The sequence below is a fragment of the Alosa pseudoharengus genome, unplaced genomic scaffold (genome assembly GCF_046254945.1).
Source record: "Alosa pseudoharengus isolate Yale_2024_CS ecotype anadromous, Long Island Sound unplaced genomic scaffold, YU_APseudo_1.1 YU_APseudo_1.1_scf_11, whole genome shotgun sequence".
Lineage (NCBI taxonomy): Eukaryota > Metazoa > Chordata > Actinopteri > Clupeiformes > Clupeidae > Alosa > Alosa pseudoharengus.
The window spans coordinates 28,585,753-28,607,031 of NW_027468576.1; the positions used below are offsets into that span (position 1 = coordinate 28,585,753).

Here is a 21,279-nt window from a genome sequence, read left to right on the forward strand (position 1 = left end):
TTTTCAAAATACTATTCCCATTGCGCATCAGCAATATCGTAAGTGAATTTCAGGCTTGCAGTATAGCCTGGGAAAACACAGACGAACTTCCGGCAAATTTGGGATTTGCTCTGCAGGTCAATTCAAGCCCATTTCCAATGTTCCAAAATCCAGGCACCAATCACAACCGTTGAGGCGGGATTTAGACGATGATGATAGATTGAAGCAGTTTTTGTAAATATAAAAGATGGCTGGTGCTGAGGAACAGCGCTCATTTGAAGCTGCTTTCCCATACTGCTTCCTTATGTTGGAATGTGCGAAAATGTAAAAAAATGTAAGGGATAGCTATGTGATATCTGCAACAGTGGTAAGCTACTGAAAACTGTTTGATATTCTGTTAATTTATCCAGTAGGCCTAGCTTAGGGTGGACCGATGACACATACAGTATAGCCTACAGAAAAGACTTAATTCTGAATTGATGTGCTATAATAATGCTGACTTGTTAAATGTATACCAAGAATGGTTTATTAAAACAACATGACAGTAATTTATTTCATCAGTCATAATGTTCATTCATAGCCTGGGTGTTCCCATGCTGCCTTGCGCACGATTTGATTCACGCTGCTAAGGCAGCCTGGAGACCATGGAGCAAATGTTCGCCTGAGATAGACCAATCACAGAACAAGGGGGAAAGCAAGACAATGATGAGCTATGCACAGACGCATTTGACAGACATCCGTGGCACCCAATAAAAGGATCTGGGCATTTTTTTCAAATACGAGAAAATGAACGCTTGGTTCCCAGACCACGTCTTATTGAGAAGTGGTGGCGCTAGCCAGGCTAGTTCATTCATCCAGGCCATCACAGATTACTAAACTACTAACTCCCCTGTCGACACCTCCTTGCCTGATGAGCTGAACCACTTCTATGGCCGCTTTGATAGGGACAACAATGAGGTGGCCATCAAGGCTGTGGTCTCTGCAGATCACCAGCCACTCACACTCTCCTTAATGACTTCCGTCCAGTTGCACTCACCCCCATCATCATGAAGTGCTTCGAGAGGCTGGTCCTGGTCCATCTCAAGACCTGCTTACCACTCTCACTGGACCCCTTCCAATTTGCCTACCGTCAGAACAGGAGCACGGAGGATGCCATCTTTACAGCACTTCACTCTGCCCTCTCCCACCTTGACAATAGCAACACCTATGTGAGAATGCTGTTCATTGACTTTAGTTCAGCATTCAATACCATCATCCCCTCCAAACTGGTTACCAAACTCAGTGAACTGGGCATCAATGCCTCTCTCTGTAACTGGATTCTTGACTTCCTAACCAACAGACCTCAGTCTGTTAGGTTATATAATTACACCTCCTCAACCATCACCCTGAACACCGGTGTACCACAGGGATGTGTGCTAAGCCCTCTCCTTTACTCCCTCTTCACCCACGACTGCACACCTGTACATGGCTCTAACACCATTGTCAAGTTTGCAGATGACACTACGGTGATTGGTCTCATCAGCAACAACGATGAGACGGCCTACAGGGAGGAGGTCCAGCACCTAATATTGTGGTGCATTGACAACAACCTGGCTCTCAACACTAAGAAGACCAAAAAGCTCATTGTGGACTTCAGGAAGTCTAAAGCTAGTACACTCACACCCATTCTCATCAACGGGACTGAAGTGGAGCGTGTCACCAGCTTCAAGTTTCTAGGTGTCCACATGTCTGAGGACCTCTCTTGGACCATCAACACCTCTACTTTGATCAAGAAGGCTCACCAGCATCTCTTCTTTCTAAAGAGACTAAGGAAAGTCCACCTGTCTCCTCAGATCCTGGTGAACTTCTACCGCTGCACCACCTGCCTATACGTTGTATATCACATTGCACTTTTCAGATTTTTTTGCACTTCTGGTTAGACGCAAAACAGCATTTTGTTGTCTTTGTATTGTATTCTGCACAATGACAATAAAGTTGAATCTAATCTAATCTAATTTCTGCGATATCTGGTCATCTTCTTTATCATTAACTACACCATTTCAACCAGAAACTCTCAGAATGCTCAAAAAAATGAAGCAAACACATTACAGAGAGTTTTTGAAGAAAATGATTTACAGACCATAGCCGCTGCATTAAGGCCTCACTGTCTGAGCCTTGTTGATGGAACTAGTCGTTTTGCCTGCACTGAACAGGAACATAAATGATAACTGTTTTACAATTACAGCACCAATTACACTGAATACAGAACAATCACATTACTACTGGTTCATCAATCATACTGAAGATGAAAGACAACTGACAAGTGTGGGTGGCAGTTGTTAGCAGCAGCTTAACTGAAAGTAGCAGCACCACATGCAGAATCCAGAAGAACACGTCATCTGTGATCTGAAAGTGGTGCGTAATGCAGCCTTTTGGGTCTAATCTCTAATACAATAGAAAACTAATGCCTCTGGCAATAATAGCTTGGTTTGAAAGTTTGAAAGGTGAGAACAGGAAATGATCAACTGTCAAAATTGCATGCCTACTGATTTCCTTCAAAGGAGAGGCACTCCTGATGCATGAGGCATGCAGACAACTCACAGAGAATTTCCTCTTATACACTAACATTTTTTAACATAACCTTTTATTTTAGATAATCTACACTGTAATTAGTGGTATCTATCACAGGAGTGGTCCACAGAGCAAGTGAAACAGGCACTACCATTAATTTGACAAGCTTGACTGAGACTGAATGAGAACCATGAAAACTTCCTTGAGGCAGACCAGGATACAATTATATGGTGAGCAACCACTGAACATGCCCAGTGTGAAAGCAAACAAAACTGTACCTGGGCCTTTTAATTTGGGACTGGTAGAGGTGAAGGGGTCATTGCTTGTGAAGTGGCATGCCTGCTGACAAAGGCAAACACAGTCAAACGGTCATAACACAGAAATATACAGTTCAGCAATCACAAACATGTCAACAACTGCAATACTGCACCACAACAAGGGGCACAGAGTACAAAGTTCATTAGTACCTTTGTTGGAAGCGTGGCACTTTTGCTGAAAGGATCGGAGGTACCAAAAGGATCCACCTTAGCTGGCTTCTTAAAGAAGTCCTCCGATGTAGTCTTGAAGGGATCACTCTCTTTGAAAGGGTCTCCTCCAAAAGGATCTAGGTGGAAAGAGATGATATTTTAGTTTTTAGTTGTTGTTTTTTTAGATTTTAGTGTTTTATTTGATTTCTCTTTCATAGAGAATGATATCACAATTCTAAACAAGAGATCTAACAAACAGATGCAAATGACTCATGTGACCATTTATCAACAAACCTCACATAAAGGCCCATGGTATTTCTACTTCAAAAGGGATAGCATGTTCAACATATCAATGACATCACCTCGACATGGAATTATCCACTTTGCTAATGTGTTTTTTTTTTTTTTTTCTAATGTTGATTATCAGTTATTCATACAGAGTCCTCATATTATACAGTTTGGGGAACCGAAATCTCCAATATTACAAAGAGGGAAGTTGATGGACAATGTTACTGAACCTTGCAGCATCAGGTCATCTGCAGTGCATGTCAGAGGAAAGCGCACTCATGCTGAAGAAGCGGAAAACTGCATTCCACCTCGGGCTGAGCAAGAGATATTTCTGAATAATTGTGCATAAATACCTGTGGTGGTGGGTGGCTGCTTTGCAAAGGGATCATTCTGGAAAGGGTCTCCTATGAGAAGGCGGCCAGAAAAAGCACGGGAGAGTAGGTATCAGTAGCCATGCCAGAGGACAAAGGGAAAGCCGAATTCCAAGAGAACCAAAACCATTTGGGGGAAATAGATATTCATATCTCTACATTTTGTATTGAAGGGGCCTGTTGCCAAGTGGTTATAGAATCCAAGTCAACTCATGCAAGTATGGGAAGGGGGGGGGGGGCTCAAACAAACACACACAGGACAGCAGTCAGTAAGGCTGAGGTCTACAAACACACAGACAGTCACGTCCCTGGATGCCTCTTATGATTTTTGCAGATACAAGGAGAAAGATGAAGAGGCACAAGGGAAATTTAGTGGAGGGAGAGACAGAATGGGAAGAGGAAGAGAGAGGGAAGAATATAGAGATCGGAGAGCGCAGCACCTTTGAAAGGATCTGTTTTGAAGGGGTCCTCTGAGTGGAAGGGGTCTGTGTGCATCTCCTGGTGGTTGCTATTGAACACAGATGTCTTCACCTTGAAAGGGTCCTCCTACAAAAAGAGGCAAGGCCATTTGTTAAGTCTGGGCTGAAAACCCAGTTTATTTACATTCATCTGATACAATTTGCCTTCCAGGAATGCATTACCAGAAACAGTTTCAGCTTCATTCCGAACTGTTCATTCAGTCTGCCAAAAATACCTCCAGCTGACAAACAACGTCTACGTTCAAAAACAAAATATTTTGGTGGGAAATTATTCCAATAATGGGCCACTTCAGTTGATGTAGAGCGGCGCAAGTCTGAGGAAAGTGTGGCAGGAATGTCCGTCTGAATCAGAACACCAACCAGCGAGCCCTTCGGGTTAGATTTCAGTTTAATAACGTGCAGGCAATTTTCATTCTCCTGCAATTTGCAGTTCTCAGTCTGAGTGGGCCCATTAGACTCAGCTGGTCCAAATGAAAAGGCCGCTCAATAAGAAACAGTCTCCGTCGATCTCTAGGGGTGTCGGGTGTCTAACCCCCCCCCCCCGCCCCCAAACACACACACACACACACACACCATCCTAGTCCAAGCCCTGAACGTGGCTTCAACATGCCAGGCAGCCCTCGCTACTCGCCATGAAAACGTGGCGTGTTGCGTTTCATTAAAGCGGCGCTCTCATTTCAATAAGAACCCTGACCCTAATCCCAGCTCCCTGCCATGACACAACTCTGCCGTGAAATGAACCAAGTGCACGAACGACTGGAGCGTGGAATCCTCTGGAAACGCACCGGTAATAAAGACTGAAATAATAAAAGCACAAGCAGATTAAGTAACCCTGCCTCAGTCCCAATGAGCCTAATGAACCGCACGTTATGTGTTAGTTGTACAAGATAGGCAGGAAGAGAACGGAAAGATCAAAATCCCCATAGTAATTGCCTGCAAGGGTGACCAAGAGCCCCTTAAAAATGGAGCAAATTAAATGAAGGAAATAATACCTGCACTGGAAAATGTTTTACATAAATATCCTGATAATCTTCTCACTTTATGCAGCAATCTCAGCAGCTGGGACCAATTTACCTCACAGGTGAATTTCATGGTATTTTCACAAGAGGCTCAAGACATGACATGCAATGTGTTCACAACTTCTGGAGTTCATTAGTATACACATATACCCACAACTTTTGGTTTTGACATTTTCATTCTAACCAAGTGAATCTTGTCCAAAACAGTCAGCAAACATATGCAACCAAATCCAATCTCTCCACATGAACTCTAGCCGCGTTCCTAATCTTTGCTGTGTCTAGATAAACTCAAAAGATAATGCACAAGACTTGCACAAAGATACAGAACAGAGCCAACATTGAGCTTTAGAAATTAGAATCAATGGTAGCATACGTCATGTAATAATGGTTAAGTTGTGAGTTCACAGCATATAAACATGAAAACAAGTCAGGCGTGATGACAGGCGTGATGCTTATTCTTGGCATCACACTGCTATGCTTCGCTTTCGGTGCCCTCTTGTCCTTCCTCCGCCCGCTACTCTGCGGATGCAATGCGCAGCAAGCACAGAGGTCACCCCAGGGCCAAGTAGCATCCTGCACTGAACTACCCTGTTCAAGGTCACAAGGAGATTCAACTTACCATGGCACCGAAGCCACCGTTCTCCTTCTCGGGGAAGCCTTCGCTCATGTCTGCCAGGTTGGTCATGCTACCTCCGTGGGTGCCGTTCAGGGTGCTGTTGTACTGCTCGATGCTCTTGGTCATCTCCTGTTGATTGTCTTGTATCTGGGAGAGCTTGCTGCGAGCCTAAACAACAAAAGTTGCATATAACACAGTCTTAGCAATGACCTTCCTTAGCAGACAGGAGTCTTAAGTCTGCCTGAAACCCGCAAGTCATGACTGCAACAGTTTTTTGCAATGCCGCAAAGTTGTTGTTGAATACATATGAAACATGATGCATATACATGTCTTTTGCTAATGAGCATGTTCATTACTATACACTGTCCCTTTAAATAAATAAACAAACAAACAAACATCAAACTCCTATTATCTACACTGAACTGAAGGACACATCTTTCGAAAATACTTAAAGAAAATTAAAGAAAAGACTGGAAAGAAAATGCATAATATGTGTTTACTACAGTCATATCTATGTATTCATAATTTACTATTACAACTAGCAAAACCTCTAAAAGATCATCAAGAGTTCAGCTTCTCTCCTTAAATGTAACAAATAGAATGGCTTCTCAGGTGATACAAGAGGCTTTTTCAGCACTACCCCCAAGTGAGTGAAGGCTGATGAAATTACTTCACAGCAAAGCCATCTGCCCGTTTGACCTTAATGATCAAGTGTGCCATATCATAACAGAGTTCTACAGGCCTCAATGCTTCACAAACATCAACCTCAAACCATTGCTGGATCTCTTTACTTTCAAAACTAAAGAGAGCTTTTTTTTGTATGACAGGGTCAAATGACTTGAAACTAGGACTGACTGTGTGACAGGTAACAGGCTGTCAAACCCCTTCACACTTCACGGGTCTTCCTGTGTTACAATCATATGAGACGGCTGTCATAGAAAACAGGTGAAAGTAAGTTCCAAGGTGTGGGTCTGCTGAGGATCTCTACAATTAAAAGTTGTCAGTGCTACTGCCTTCACAAGGGAGAGAACCCGTTTCATGATGAAGCCACAGCCAGCCGAAAAAAGAAAATCTCTAGTCAGCGGCCTTCCTTTAGGTATTCCATCTCACTTAAGAGAGTGCATAGTCATTTTGCAAAGGGCGTGTGTGCATGTGTGAGTTGGGTTCTGCTTGGTTCAAAAAAAGTCTCTCACTTGTGCAAAAAAGCGTGCCTGCAGTGCAGAAGCACATTTTCTGATGGTCTAATTCAGAAACTGACAGTGGGTACCCCACCCAAGGAACAGGAAGGGTGTGGAACACTCGAACGTGAGAAAGTTTGATAGGCGAACGCAGTCTCATAATAACACACTATCTGCCTTCAGCATGCTGATAATGATGAGTAAAAGACAGATAAGAAAAACACAATGTTTCAAAACTGTAATAGTGGGTGTCCAGTTCCAATAAATAGCAATAGCATCCTCTTCAACATCTGTGAAGGTCAATATGACAGAGAAAATTACCAAATTGCTCATGCATGAAGGTGCAGGTTGTAATAGAGGCCATGTCCCATTTTCTGGTCCTGACTGACACCTTATCAGCTGGATTTACAGCTTTTCAATGTGAATTCTGACCATCCAAATGCTTAATATTTGCATAAAATTGCACACTAATTTTATTCACTTCACTTTTTTCTGCTGTAAGTGCATGTTGTGTGTGATTTCAGTATGCTACTGAGACCTTGAATTTCCCCTTGGGGATCATCAATAAAGTATCTATCTATCTATAAAGGTGATATTTTCACTCCGGTACACCTTCAGTTGCACAGTGCAGCTCATGTACAGTTTTTGTACACAAAGACTGCATAAGAGAGGAATTTGGCTAAATGTGTAATACACATTAAATGGGCAACCACATTAAAAATCACTGACAAGGATAAGTTCTGTCTAATTCACCATTGACTAATTTAGCATTATGAATTTTCCACAGCCAGGTCAGGGCATAATAAACATACTAAACAAGAGAGCATTGTGCTCTTATTGTGCTCTCGAATACAAACAAACAGAATTTAATTTTGCTTTCAGCTGCATGAGCATTTCCACAAAAAAATGAAAAGCCTTTCACCACATATGTTGTGTTTACCGTAATGGTTTGAGGGAGCAGGTATGTCAACTTATGCGGTCAATGTGTGAACACACACTTCCAGGAAACTGATAACCAAGTAAAGCATGCATCAGTGTACTTAACCAAACTTGATCAGAAGGGATAATACTGCATGCTGTAATGGCGCCCCCTATTGGGACCATTCAATTAATTCTAGTGATCTCTCCTCAACCATTCATAACGGAAAGGTCGATGAGAGATTCATAATGCAAAGCAAATCTCAATTGTTACACTTAATCGGCACGAATGCCAGTCTTCCGCCAGAGCTCGGTCGTTGAGGGTCAAGCACGGCAGGGTTCTGCTCCTGGGCGCAGCTCACCTGGTTGATCTCGTCCTGCGTGGCCTTGAGGGACTTGATTATGGTCTCCAGCTGCAGCTTGCCGGCCTGGAGGCTCTGCTCCAGCTGGCTCTCCTCCTGCTGCAGACGGCCCAGCTCCGCTTTGGCCCGGTCCAGCTCCTCCTCCTGACTCTGCAGGTCCGACTCCTGGGAGTGGATCTGAGTCTGCAGAGAGGAGATCTACCGCCCCCATAGGGGGAGATGATAGAGACACAGCAGAGCAGAGGCACAGATGTCAGAGAAATAAGAGAGAGGAAGAGAATAGAGTTGTAAAAAGAGAATGGAAAGAAGGGCACAGAGGAGAAGCGAAGGAGCGGGAGATTAACAATAAAGTAGGACCTGGGTCAGAATTAGCCTCTTGACGTTTAAGGTCTTTATTGAGAACACAGTTGGGATATTACGTTAGCATCCTGGATATTAGATGCGCTCATAAATACACAGATGCACATGCTACATAATCATTCAGGGATTAAAGTGAAAAAAAATCGTTTGACTGAACTTTTTTCAGGCCATAAGTCATACGTTCTTCATATCTACCTATAGAGATAGCACCCCTTTTGCGGTCGCGACCTATTGGTTTTTAATGTACAAAAAGATGCAAACAGCAAAGTAAAGGTGAGTATTCGCCTTATTCACACGGCGGCGGCCATTGTTTAAACCAAAACGAGGCTACAGGGTACACTTACTATATAATTAATGCCACCTACAGGCAGTGTTGGGCAAGTTACTTCAAAATCGTCAAAGTAATTTGTTACATTATAATATTACTGTCTCTGAATTGTAAGGCATTACACTACTATTGTATTACTTTTAAGTTACTTTTACCAAAATATCTAGAAATATGGATTTGGAATTCTAAATGCAGTTTATTATGCTCAATGCAGCTCATTGCACTTCTAATGGAGGGCAATGTGGTATAACATAATGACTGAGCTAGGCTTAAGGCTAACAACAGTAGAATGCAATAGGCGCAGTGATGGCTCATGATGCAATACAAGAAACAATCATAGTCAGAATTTTGTTAAAAGCAGACAAAAGGTCGAAGTCTGGTCAATTGTGCAGGGGCGTAGCCAGGATTATTTTATAGGGGGGGCCAGCTGGGTCCAGACTTTTTATTGGGGTGGCACTTGGGAATCAAAACTACTATTTGAAAACTACTCAAAAAGTTTTGAAGATTAGGATAGCCTATTTTAATAATGGCAATAAATTGTGCAAAGCCAACACTGATACACAGGTCAGTTTGTTGGCCACTCCAACATATTTTCCATAAATAGGTCAATGCCAATAAAAAATATTATGATAATGCACCTTACTTAATCAGTTTTATTCAAATGATGTTAACTCAAAGAACAATAATAAACACTACAAATATTGTATGTATATATTTGATCTCATACTGATGGCCAAACTATATTTCTTTCTGATATCCACTCCAAGTACTTGGCTGTAAGTAACATGGCTCTGAATTAAGAAATTAACCCTTAGAACCCTAGACTGTTTTAAGGGCTTTTTCACTACCTTAGAAACATTTATCCTGGTCAATGTAAGTGCCATACACACATGCTATATATTGTTTTTTATAGTCTAGGCTACCCAGATCTGCCACTATTTCATGTATTAATACTTGCATTGATTTCATTTAGATTTTTAAATAATAAAAATACAAATAGTGTATTATATAAATTCTTATATTTTGATATGTATCTCACCACTGCAAGCTGGCACATGTGTGCATAGGGCAGACTGTTCTGAATCTGGCAATATCATTGCCATGGTGGAGGGATTCTCTGGGGCTGAGCAAATGTGAAAAATATGTGGTGTGTGCCTTATGGAAATAAATGCCATTTTTTTTTTATTTAGCCCTATGGCTACTCTATTTTTGGCCATTCTCACTACCTTTAGTTATAAGCAGTTATCCTGGTCATTGTAAGTGCCATTGACACAGTAATGAAAAATGCCCTTTCTGCGCTCCATATCTGTGACACGAACTGATCTGACCTGACTGAACCCGAGTTTGCATGTTCTTTGTGAACACTCATGATGATTCTAAAACAACTTTTTACTGCATTGTCATGAACAAAGTGAAGGCAAAAAGGTGTTTCTTTGTCGAATAAATTGGGATGCAATGTGAGTCTCGAATTGGATGCCATGCAGGAATTTGCTAGGATCTCAAAACCGGATTATGAACATGCTTTGCCATAGAGAAACACATGATAGCGTTGGATTATGAACATGCTTTGCCACCACAACACACAAAAACGTGGGGTAAGTCGAGCTGTATGAAGTTATTATTTTGATGTCATTTCGTCTGTTTTATAACCCAGACGGATGCACTTGGTATCAAATGATAGCTCTGTGTCTCCTCTTTCACCTAACATGCGTGCCATATCTATGCGACCACGGGTTCGCGAGTAATTCAAACGAGAGTATAATGGGTGCGCAGGTGAACTGTAAATATGAATCAATTTTATTTAATTACATGATATTTATTTTCCGGAGTTCCGGAGCAATGTAACAAAGAATTCAGGCAAAGCAGCCTGCCTGTGCCTGACCAGCTATGGCAAGAACCACACGCAGTCAGCAAATTATGTATTTATAAAGTAGCCTAGGCTAGGCCCTATTAGCCTACCTGGAGCCATCTGGAGATATGTTCCTAATATGCTTGCATTTAACCCGAATTTTATCGAAATATTCTTGTAACAGCGTTCCCGCAGGCATCCGATTATTTTTGATCAGCCCCACACATCAATGTCAGAGCCTAGGCTACCTAACAAGGACAGCCCAACGCAGCTCACTTGGCTATGATTCGTGACACATTCTAACATCTTATTAGCATTAATGTTCCAACTCATCAACTCACCTGTTACTGAGGTTAAGTAGTAGGTTAGCCTAGTCTACTGTCAAGTGTTTTTAACAGATGACTTGAATTGTCCCGCTGCTGCTGCTGCTGCACTAGGCCTAGCCTACTCACGATGTGATCAGAACCGTAGGCTACACTTCCTGACTGGGCCAATGGTCGTAGATAGAGTGCAGTAATTGGTTCAGTTCCTGCTTTGCAAAGTGTTGTCGAAAACGGCAGCAATTCTTTTTTTTTCACTTTTCACTGAACGGAGCTGGGGGAGCCAGCAGGGTGGCCAAGCTTTGACCAGTGGTGGCCGTGGCCCCCCCTGGCCACTACGTAGCTCCGCCCCTGCAATTGTGATAGAAATGCTGTAACTTTAGGCTTAGGCCTACTCATTAAAATCAACAGAGAGCCCACTACCTGTATGTTGTAACCCAAAACTTGTCAAGATAGGCTACACAGTGCCGCTGCTGGCCATTTTGGTGCCCTAACTGGTGAAATACAGTATTAACCTAAGTATGTCATCATATGGTCAACTATAAAGATGTAGGCTAATCTGCCTGTTCCCAGGGATGGGTAGTATTTCTGAAACATGTAATATGTATTTGTATTTCAAATACAAACTAGAATTGCGGTTCCGAGGAACTGCAAGAGTGGGTTTGATCAGGAGCATGGAACTCGGCCTCATCCAAGGATTCCAACGGTACCTCATTTATGAAAATCGGACATACGGGTCAAAAGTTACATGAACACACCTTCATATACACAGACAGCCCAGCCCAGCCCATTAGAGCTCTGCCAGGTGGCTTAGAACTCTTCCAGGTGCAAGCTTAAGCAATTAGAGCTGTGATGTCACAATCGAAATTTGAATTCTGAACATTCCGCCATTCATTTCAATGGGCCCAAAAAACGCAGAAAAACGGGAATACCGCGAAAACGACAAGGGCCAGCGACACGAAATTAACAAGCAAGTTACACCGGTTCGGGCCTGAATTTTTGGAGTTCGAACCGCGTTGATAGCTCAAACGGTCTAGGAGCAGTAGTTCGGCCAAAAAGTGGGTGAAAAGGAATAATAAATAAACTAGAATTGCGGTTCCGAGGAACTGCAAGAGTGGGTTTGATCAGTGGCACGGAACTCGGCCTCATCCAAGGATTCCAACGGTACCTCATTTATGAAAATCGGGCACACGGATCAAAAGTTGTCTGCATTAACGCAACATCCAATAAGCTAAAACGCATAAATAACATGGTTGCTATGCTGGTTGCTATGGTGGTCGCTAGGTTGACATTACAGGGGTGGTTTCTAGGTTGTTGCTAGGGTAATTAGTTAGTTGCTAGTAAGCCATCTTAAGCTGACTGCATAAAGTGATTATTTTAAGAGATACATTTTCAAACCAGAACTGTGTATAGGTCATGGTTAAAAACGTATCAGAATCTCAGAAATAATCACGTAATGCAGCCAGTTTAAGATTTTTTAAGAAGTCAGATTTTTTAAAGGCAATCAAATTTCTGCTGACTCTCTTCTGGCTGCGGTTAAAGGCCAGCGCCTGCTGAGAGGCCTGAAGGGTCAGTTCTGAGGTTGTTGGCTGCTGGAACCGAAAAAAGGACTGCATTTTCTTAAAAGACAATGTGACTGAAGTGCGGGCAAAGTTTGCACAGAAATGTACGATTTTTCCCACCCTCATCGACCTTGTCATAAAACTTGTTTAAATGATCACACGACGCCTCCTTGCTGCTTTGTTGTCTACATCAGCATTTCTCAAACTTCTTTGACCTGAGGCCCAGTCAAGGCATACTTTGGGGTCATAGGGCCCACCTACATGAACCCACCCCCTCCTCCCAACCCCTATCAAATTGTAATGATATCACAATTATTATTTTTATACTATATTGCCTACATGCACTTCAAAACAGTCAATGTTTAAAGTGCTAAGATTGTTTACAAAAGTTTGTGAAAGCATGCACATCAGAGTACTGCTTTACTAATGTAAAATATAATTAGGCCTACACTAGTTTCATTGTTTTTGCATTGTTGCATGATTGATATGCTATTTAATTACATTTCATTTGAATGCCTGAATGTAAGAATTCAGGAAACACAATACCAGCTTTTAACATTTCTGTTGTTAGTTTATGTAAATCACATAACACATGAACTGTTTACATACTACTGATAGCCCATTACTGTACACAATAATACTGTGCCCATTCATTAACATATTAAACATCAGGCGTCTTGTTTACACATTTAAACCATATTTGCACTTCGAATTTCGCTTCCAAACTGTAATAACTACATCTACAAAGTCTAAAGAAGATAACCATGTAGTCTGTTCATAGATAAGATCAATTTTGACAGAACTACAGACTTCGTGAAAGTAGCCTAGTAGTCCTACATAAAAGGCTCCATATTCACTTCATTGCAAAATCGCGGTTGGTCTGTTTACACACTAAAACCATATTTACACTTCGAAATTCGCTTCCAAATTGTAGTAACTACATCTACGAAGTCTAAGGAAGATAACCTTGTAGTCTGTTCAACGATAAGATACATTTTGACAGAACTACAGACCTCGTAAAAGTAGTACCTAAAATTAGTGTGATAAATGGCCATCACGTAGCCTAAAGCATATAGCACTAGCATATGACAACAGCAAATAGCTAACGTTTACGTTAGCCTAACTTACTTATCGTTGACGTTGACCCGACACGTTTATAAGTTAGACTATAGACTGATAAGGACGTCCATCAAAATTCCGTGTGTATCCTGTGTATCTTTCGTGCTGCTATCCTGTTGCCTTTTCCCTGTTGTTCCGGCAACAAGGTTTTTACGCGATATTTGCCACATCCCAGAGAGTTGTTGTTTGGTGGGTCAGGTGACGAGCCGTCGAATCACAGCACAGCACCCAGAATGCATTGCAACACACCGTCTAGAAGGGACTCAGCGTTAGGTGGGCTTTAAATAGCATACAGAACTTATAGTCATATAACGTTGTCTGTAAGCTCCACAGATCGTGGCAAGACAATTGAATTGATTGTGGACTTCTTGCTGGGCGACGATGAGTAACTTGATTAGTAATGCTGCGTGGATATGCATAATATCTGTATGTAAGTGTGTTTCTCAATGTAATAATCTATACAACTGTACACATGACTAAGTTCAAATGGAGCTAGCTGGGTATAGGACTGGGCTGAATGGATTGGTGAAATACTTTATTTATTTATTTTTTTAATGACCTATATGAACATGGTTTGGCTTTAAAAAAAAGAGGAGACAGCGCGAACCTTTACACTTAGTGCTGGCAAGGCATTGAACTGGGCTGAATGGATTTGGAAAATATATATATATATTTTTTAATGACCTGTATCAACATGGTTTGGCTTTAAAAAAAAGATGAGACAGCGCTCTGTCTCATCTTTTTTTACATTACCTTTACACTTAGTGCTGGCAAGGCATTGAACTGGGCTTCATTCAAGGATTCCAACGGTACCTCATTCATGAAAATCGGACATACGCGTCAAAAGTTACATGCACACACCTTCATATACACAGACAGCCCAGCCCAGCAGAGCTCTGCCAGGTGGCTTAGAACTCTTCCAGGTGCAAGCTTAAGCAATTAGAGCTGTGATGTCACAATCGAATTAGAATCCTTGAACATTCCGCCATTCATTTCAATGGGGCCGAAAAACGCAGAAAAACGGGAATACCGCGAAAACGACAAGGGCCAGCGACACGAAATTAACAAGCAAGTTACACCGGTTCGGGCCTGAATTTTTGGAGTTCGAACCGCGTCGATAGCTCAAACGGTCTAGGAGCAGTAGTTCGGCCAAAAAGTGGGTGAAAAGGAATAATAAATAAAGTAAACTTAAGAAGAACAATAGTGGGCTTGCTCCGCAAGCCCACAGCATGGCTTCAGCCATGCTGTGGTCTTGCTGGATCAAACCCACTAACTAGAATTGCGGTTCCGAGGAACTGCAAGAGTGGGTTTGATCAGGGGCATGGAACTCGGCCTTATCCAAGGATTCCAACGGTACCTCATTTATGAAAATCGGACATACGGGTCAAAAGTTACATGCACACACCTTCATATACACAGACAGCCCAGCCCAGCCCATTATAGCTCTGCCAGGTGGCTTAGAACTCTTCCAGGTGCAAGCTTAAGCAATTAGAGCTGTGATGTCACAATCGAAATTTGAATTCTGAACATTCCGCCATTCATTTCAATGGGCCCAAAAAACGCAGAAAAACGGGAATACCGCGAAAACGACAAGGGCCAGCGACACGAAAGCAACAAGCAAGTTACACCGGTTCGGGCCTGAATTTTTGGAGTTCGAACTGCGTCGATAGCTCAAACGGTCTAGGAGCAGTAGTTCGGCCAAAAAGTGGGTGAATAGGAAGATATAATAACTAGAATTGCGGTTCCGAGGAACTGCAAGAGTGGGTTTGATCTGGGGCACGGAACTCGGCCTCATCCAAGGATTCCAACGGTACCTCATTTATGAAAATCGGACATACGGGTCAAAAGTTACATGCATACACCTTCATATACACAGACAGCCCAGCCCAGCCCATTAGAGCTCTGCCAGGTGGCTTAGAACTCTTCCAGGTGCAAGCTTAAGCAATTAGAGCTGTGATGTCACAATCGAAATTTGAATTCTGAACATTCCGCCATTCATTTCAATGGGCCCAAAAAACGCAGAAAAACGGGAATACTGCGAAAACGACAAGGGCCAGCGACACGAAATCAACAAGCAAGTTACACCGGTTCGGGCCTGAATTTTTGGAGTTCGAACCGCGTCGATAGCTCAAACGGTCTAGGAGCAGTAGTTCGGCCAAAAAGTGGGTGAAAAGGAATAATAAATAAATAAATAAAGTAAACTTAAGAAGAACAATAGTGGGCTTGCTGGATCAAACCCACTAATAAGAAAACTTAAGAAGAACAATAGTGGGCTTGCTGGATCAAACCCACTAAATAGTATTTTGTCATTTGTATTTTATTGGGTTGAAGGAAATGGCTCTGTATTTTGTATCAAAATACTTTATTGGTGTGTATTTTTGTATTTTAGAAATACTGCAAAATAATATATGTGAAACACACTAAAAAAGTAGATACTACACACAGGTGTAATGAATAATTGGTAATTAGGCAACAATGGTTTATTTTTATCGCAATCAGCTAATGTGAGAACAGCTGTGTTCAAAGACACTAACAGCTTTTCAGTGACGGCTATTCATGGGTTTCATCAGGTCCCTTTACACAGGTGTATTAATCAAGCACCATGCAGTCTGCATTCATAATCAAGGTGCATGATTGTATACACCTGTGGAAAGGGACCTGATGAAACCCATGAATTGTTGAAGCATCAACTCTGGTCTGAAGCACTGGTGTGAAGTCGTACGCAAGTAAAGATGAGCAAGTTTACCTGTGCAAGTTCACATAAGGACACCGACAAAGGCAACCATGTCCTATTCACTAGTTCACATTCCTGAATTTGCATAAAAACATAAAAGCATAATACATAAAAGCATGATAGAAAAGCATGTTTGGCGAGGTCTCTGGCCATGGTCCTGAAGGGCTTCGCGGAATCGTGCCAGAGTCGACTGCGCAGGCAGGAGTCGGGTAGGATTCCGCCATACACCCCCTTATCCTTTAAACATGGAAGACGGGAGGCGTAAGGGGAGGTGGTGGGTTGCGAGCGGAGTAACACCGATGCTGTAACTTCGGCAGGTAGAATGCAAATAAATAACCTGACTGATTGAAGGAGGCATGGCAAATTCCGTCACGCTCCTCCCGAACTTCCGTTTGTAAAACGCCATTTGTCTCCATGCCAATCATTAACAGAAAAGATATCTCAATTAACCACAATGACATCAATAGATGGTAAGGTGTTGAGTGTGTTTGAATCCCCTTCCTTGTAGCATCCATTTCTGCATTCTACAGTGGGGACAAGTTCATCTTGTTTAATAAAATAACAATTCTATTTCCTTATTAGCTGCATACTTGAGGTTGGAGATATTAAGGCATATCAAGTTTCTCACATACTGGAACTTCAAGATACATAGCCTTATGATTTTCTTATTCAGTTCTGCACTGGACTTGAATTACGAAATTCGGCACAGATACACAATTATGATTTTGGCCTATTGATTATAATGTGGTTAATTGAAAGCTCTGTCAGTCGTTTTGGATAAGCATCAGCTAGATGACTAAATGTAAATGTAAATTCTTGAATTATTCTTCTGATCACACTACATGAACTTGCATACGGTATACTATTTGGTATGACGGGCCAAATTGTATTGTTTTTTACTATATAGTTTTAATAGGCTAAATGTTTGGGATATTAAAAAGCTTTTTTTGCAGTGCTTTCATACTTCCTTGAAAAAAGTATTTTGAGTATTTTCTAAATACAAAAATACAGTATTTTATTTTGATACATAATATGGTTACTGTATTTTGTAGTTTATTTTGATACATTAAAAATGAGGGTATTAGGTATTTTATTTTGAAATACATTCTGATGTATTTTTGCCAATTCCTGCCTGTTCCCAGCATCAGAACACTTTGCGATGGTTAGCGTGTCGTAATTCAAGTCCAGTGCAGAACTGAATAAGAAAATCATAAGGCTATGTATCTTGAAGTTCCAGTATGTGAAAAACTTGATATGCCTTAATATCTCCAACCTCAAGTATGCAGCTAATAAGGAAATAGAATTGTTATTTAATTAAACAAGGTGAACTTGTCCCCACTGTAGAATGCAGAAATGGATGCTACAAGAAAGGGAATTCAAACACACTCAACACCTTACCATCTATTGATGTCATTGTGGTTCATTGAGATATCTGACATTTTTTCTGTTAAAGATTGGCATGGAGACAATAGGACATGGTTGCCTTTGTCGGTGTCCTTATGTGAACTTGCACAGGTAAACTTGCTCATCTTTACTTGCGTACGACTTCACACCAGTGCTTCAGACCAGAGCTGATGCTTCAAACCAGAGCTGATGCTTCAACAATAGCCGTCACTGAAAAGCTGTTAGTGTCTTTGAACACAGCTGTTCTCACATTAGCTGATTGCGATAAAAATAAACCATTGTTGCCTAATTACCAATTATTCATTACACCTGTGTGTAGTGTCTACTTTTTTTAGTGTGTTTCACATATATTATTTTGCAGTATTTCTAAAATACAAAAATACACACCAATAAAGTATTTTGATACAAAATACAGAGCCATTTCCTTCAACCCAATAAAATACAAATGACAAAATACTATTTTGTATTTGAAATACATATTACATGTTTCAGAAATACTACCCATCCCTGGGAACAGGCAGATTAGCCTACATCTTTTGCATCATGAGCCATCACTGCGCCTATTGCATTCTACTGTTGTTAGCCTTAAGCCTAGCTCAGTCATTATGTTATACCCCATTGCCCTCCATTAGAAGGAATGAGCTGCATTGAGCATAATAAACTGCATTTAGAATTCCAAATCCATATTTCTAGATATTTTGGTAAAAGTAACTTAAAAGTAATACAATAGTAGTGTAATGCCTTACAATTCAGAGACAGTAATATTATAATGTAACCAATTACTTTGAAATGACAGTAATAAGTAATACATTACGATTTTGAAGTAACTTGCCAAACACTGCCCCTGGCACTTTCATTTCTTTACACCATGGCTTGTTAGTTCTCCCCCATTTCCAACAGCTGCCCATCTCCATTTATTTTTTAACTTTTGACACCTGCCTTCCTTTAGCAACAACGCATCCATGACAGCTAGTGGCCTTGCCAAATAGACGCACACAAATGACGCTAATATGCGAGGTTCTGGTAGGCATACTGGTTATGGTTTTGTGCTATAAATTAATAATATTTGATAGCAAAGTTTTAAGTTGACTATTTTGATTGCATGGTTATTTTTTGTCAACATACACTCACAACCTATTGTCGTTAAAAGTGAGGCCTAAAGCAAAATAGGCTACAAGGCTGTCTGTGCGTCACAAACACGACTGACCCCCTTACTAAACAGTTCGCGATGATGACAATATTATTATTATTTTATGTTAACACGCTCAGTCAAAACCTTCCGTCGCAAATTGTGAAAAACATTGTTGTACATGTCATAACAGACGGGATAATACATTGCATACGGTTTATATTGCGTCGCTTTACACATAATGTTAGTTGCATTGATTAAAAACTGTAACAATAATAGTAGCCTACATGGGGTGGCCTAGCAGGCTATCTGTTCAAGTCATAGGTGACACCCAAAATGAATGACCTCCCCTGACAAGAGTTCGCGGTAGTAAGAAATTGTCTACATTGATGCACGGAAAATACACAGCCTACACTTCTTCTCCGAATTCGCACATAGAGCTCACAATATCATATCCAAAAAAGTTAAACTGATTTGCCAACCTCATCAGCTGTCTCGATTGTGTCACTATAATCCAACTTTTAGACCGTTATTAGTCCTCCATATGTGTTCTTTTTTTTAAGCAAACGCCCCAGGCCAATGAGACAAGCGTGTAGCTACAACATAAACAAAGCGGAACTCATGGCTGAGGTAGGCTAGGCTATCTTCTTGAGCCGTCACTGATTGAGACACAGAAAGTTCTCAAGAACACTATTAGGTCTTTAAACATTTACCATCACACACATTAATTCATCAGACCTAATATTTGTAGTTGCCTTAAAAAAAGGAAAAGAAAAGGTGATAGCCCCCCCCCCTCCTATTTTTTTTCTCATCGGATCTGCATCGATCTCAAATATGACATTTCTAAAATCAAATTGACGGAAATCCGTCGTACGACGGAGAACTTTAATCCTTGAATCATTTCATTACTAAGTGAATCAAATCAATCCTAAAGTTTTTTTGTTAGTCATCCAAAGATTGAAAACCAACTAGAAACATCAGTGTTGGACACGCTAAGGTAACGGCAGCCATTACGCCAAACTGCCAGCCTCACCATCTGAGACTCCTCCTGGCACTTCTGTCGCACGTCATTGAGCATGTCCTCCAGCTTGGCCTTCTGCTGGTCCATCTCCTCCAGACGGTCCTGAGCGTCCTGCTTCTGGGCCTCCAGCTCCTGCAGGCTGCACGTCTCGCGGTCCAGGTCGTTCTGCATCTCCTGGGACACATACACACACACACACACACACACACACACATATGTAATGCAAACACACTCATGGGCAACTTCAATCAATACAAACAAAAGTACTTAAAAGTATTCTTCAACACTCTAGTTCCAACACTCTCCAAAATTCTGGTCTCTGATCACTAAATCATACTTCCGGGGAGTTAGGCAACAGAATACTTCATTAAAGGCAACACTGGTAATAATGAATGAATATCATAAATCAATCAAATTATAAACAATCGCTGTAATCATCAAACACAATTACTATAAGGCGGGGATCATATTGGCCAGCGGGGCAGGTTTCCTATTGTTCTCTATGGTTCGGCAGCGGAACGGTGGCAACGCTGGCGTAACGCTAGCATTGAACAAGCTGAGCGTTGAACTAGGTTCAACTTTCAAAGCGTAACGCGAGCGTATTCAATTGACAAACCGTTTGTGTTGCTTAGGAACGAGATAAAACTTATTATGGTCTGAGCGTTGCGTTACGCTTGCCGCTGCCACTTGCCGCTGGCTGATGTGATCCCCGCCTAAGAACTACATAACTCAGGTAACAGTCTAGGCCTGTTTTGTGTGTAGAAGGAATGCAGTGTTCTCACCTGAACCTCAGTGGTCTTATGCCTGATGGCCTCCTCTGTCTCCCTGATCTCCTGCTCCAGAGTGTACTTCTCTCTGAGAAAAATAAAAGGCAGCAAGAGCAATTCATTCTGCTTCCTGCTTGCAACACTTGCACAATCATAGTCTCCCATTCTTGCCTCCTCCACACACAAAACCAAACCAAACCAAAAAGAAGAGACAGAAACAGAATGAAAACAGAAGCCAAACAGAAAAGTGTGACGTCCATAGTAAAGGGATTACCTGAGCGTCTCCCAGTGTGTAAAAGCAAGTGTGCTGATGCAGCATGAGGAGTAAGTGGTGAAGACAAAATATTGATAAAATACACACGATCAAGGAGCGCCACAGAGGACCGCAGAGGTCAGATGGGGGAAACGGAGAGAGAGAGGGGGGCTTGAGGAAAGAAACCAACAAAAGGAGACCACCAA

The 21,279-nt window shown here is 41.6% G+C and overlaps 1 protein-coding gene across 12 annotated transcripts in view; it reads right to left on the bottom strand.

Annotated features, from left to right (window-relative positions):
• Positions 1-21,279, bottom strand: part of eps15l1a (epidermal growth factor receptor pathway substrate 15-like 1a) — a 52,863-nt gene that overhangs the window by 16,390 nt on the left and 15,194 nt on the right. For 7 of the 12 annotated variants that reach the window (XM_076278694.1, XM_076278697.1, XM_076278691.1 and 4 more), the window contains exons 14-21: positions 20,836-20,908; positions 20,066-20,227; positions 8,228-8,425; positions 5,773-5,937; positions 4,096-4,201; positions 3,638-3,688; positions 2,997-3,133; positions 2,808-2,871 (exon numbers count right to left, since the gene is read on the bottom strand). In XM_076278694.1, coding sequence (XP_076134809.1) covers positions 2,808-2,871; positions 2,997-3,133; positions 3,638-3,688; positions 4,096-4,201; positions 5,773-5,937; positions 8,228-8,425; positions 20,066-20,227; positions 20,836-20,908 — 956 coding nt within the window. The remainder of the gene's footprint in view (positions 1-2,807; positions 2,872-2,996; positions 3,134-3,637; positions 3,689-4,095; positions 4,202-5,772; positions 5,938-8,227; positions 8,426-20,065; positions 20,228-20,835; positions 20,909-21,279) is intronic. The other 5 variants (XM_076278699.1, XM_076278689.1, XM_076278700.1 and 2 more) reach the window with 2 other exon arrangements.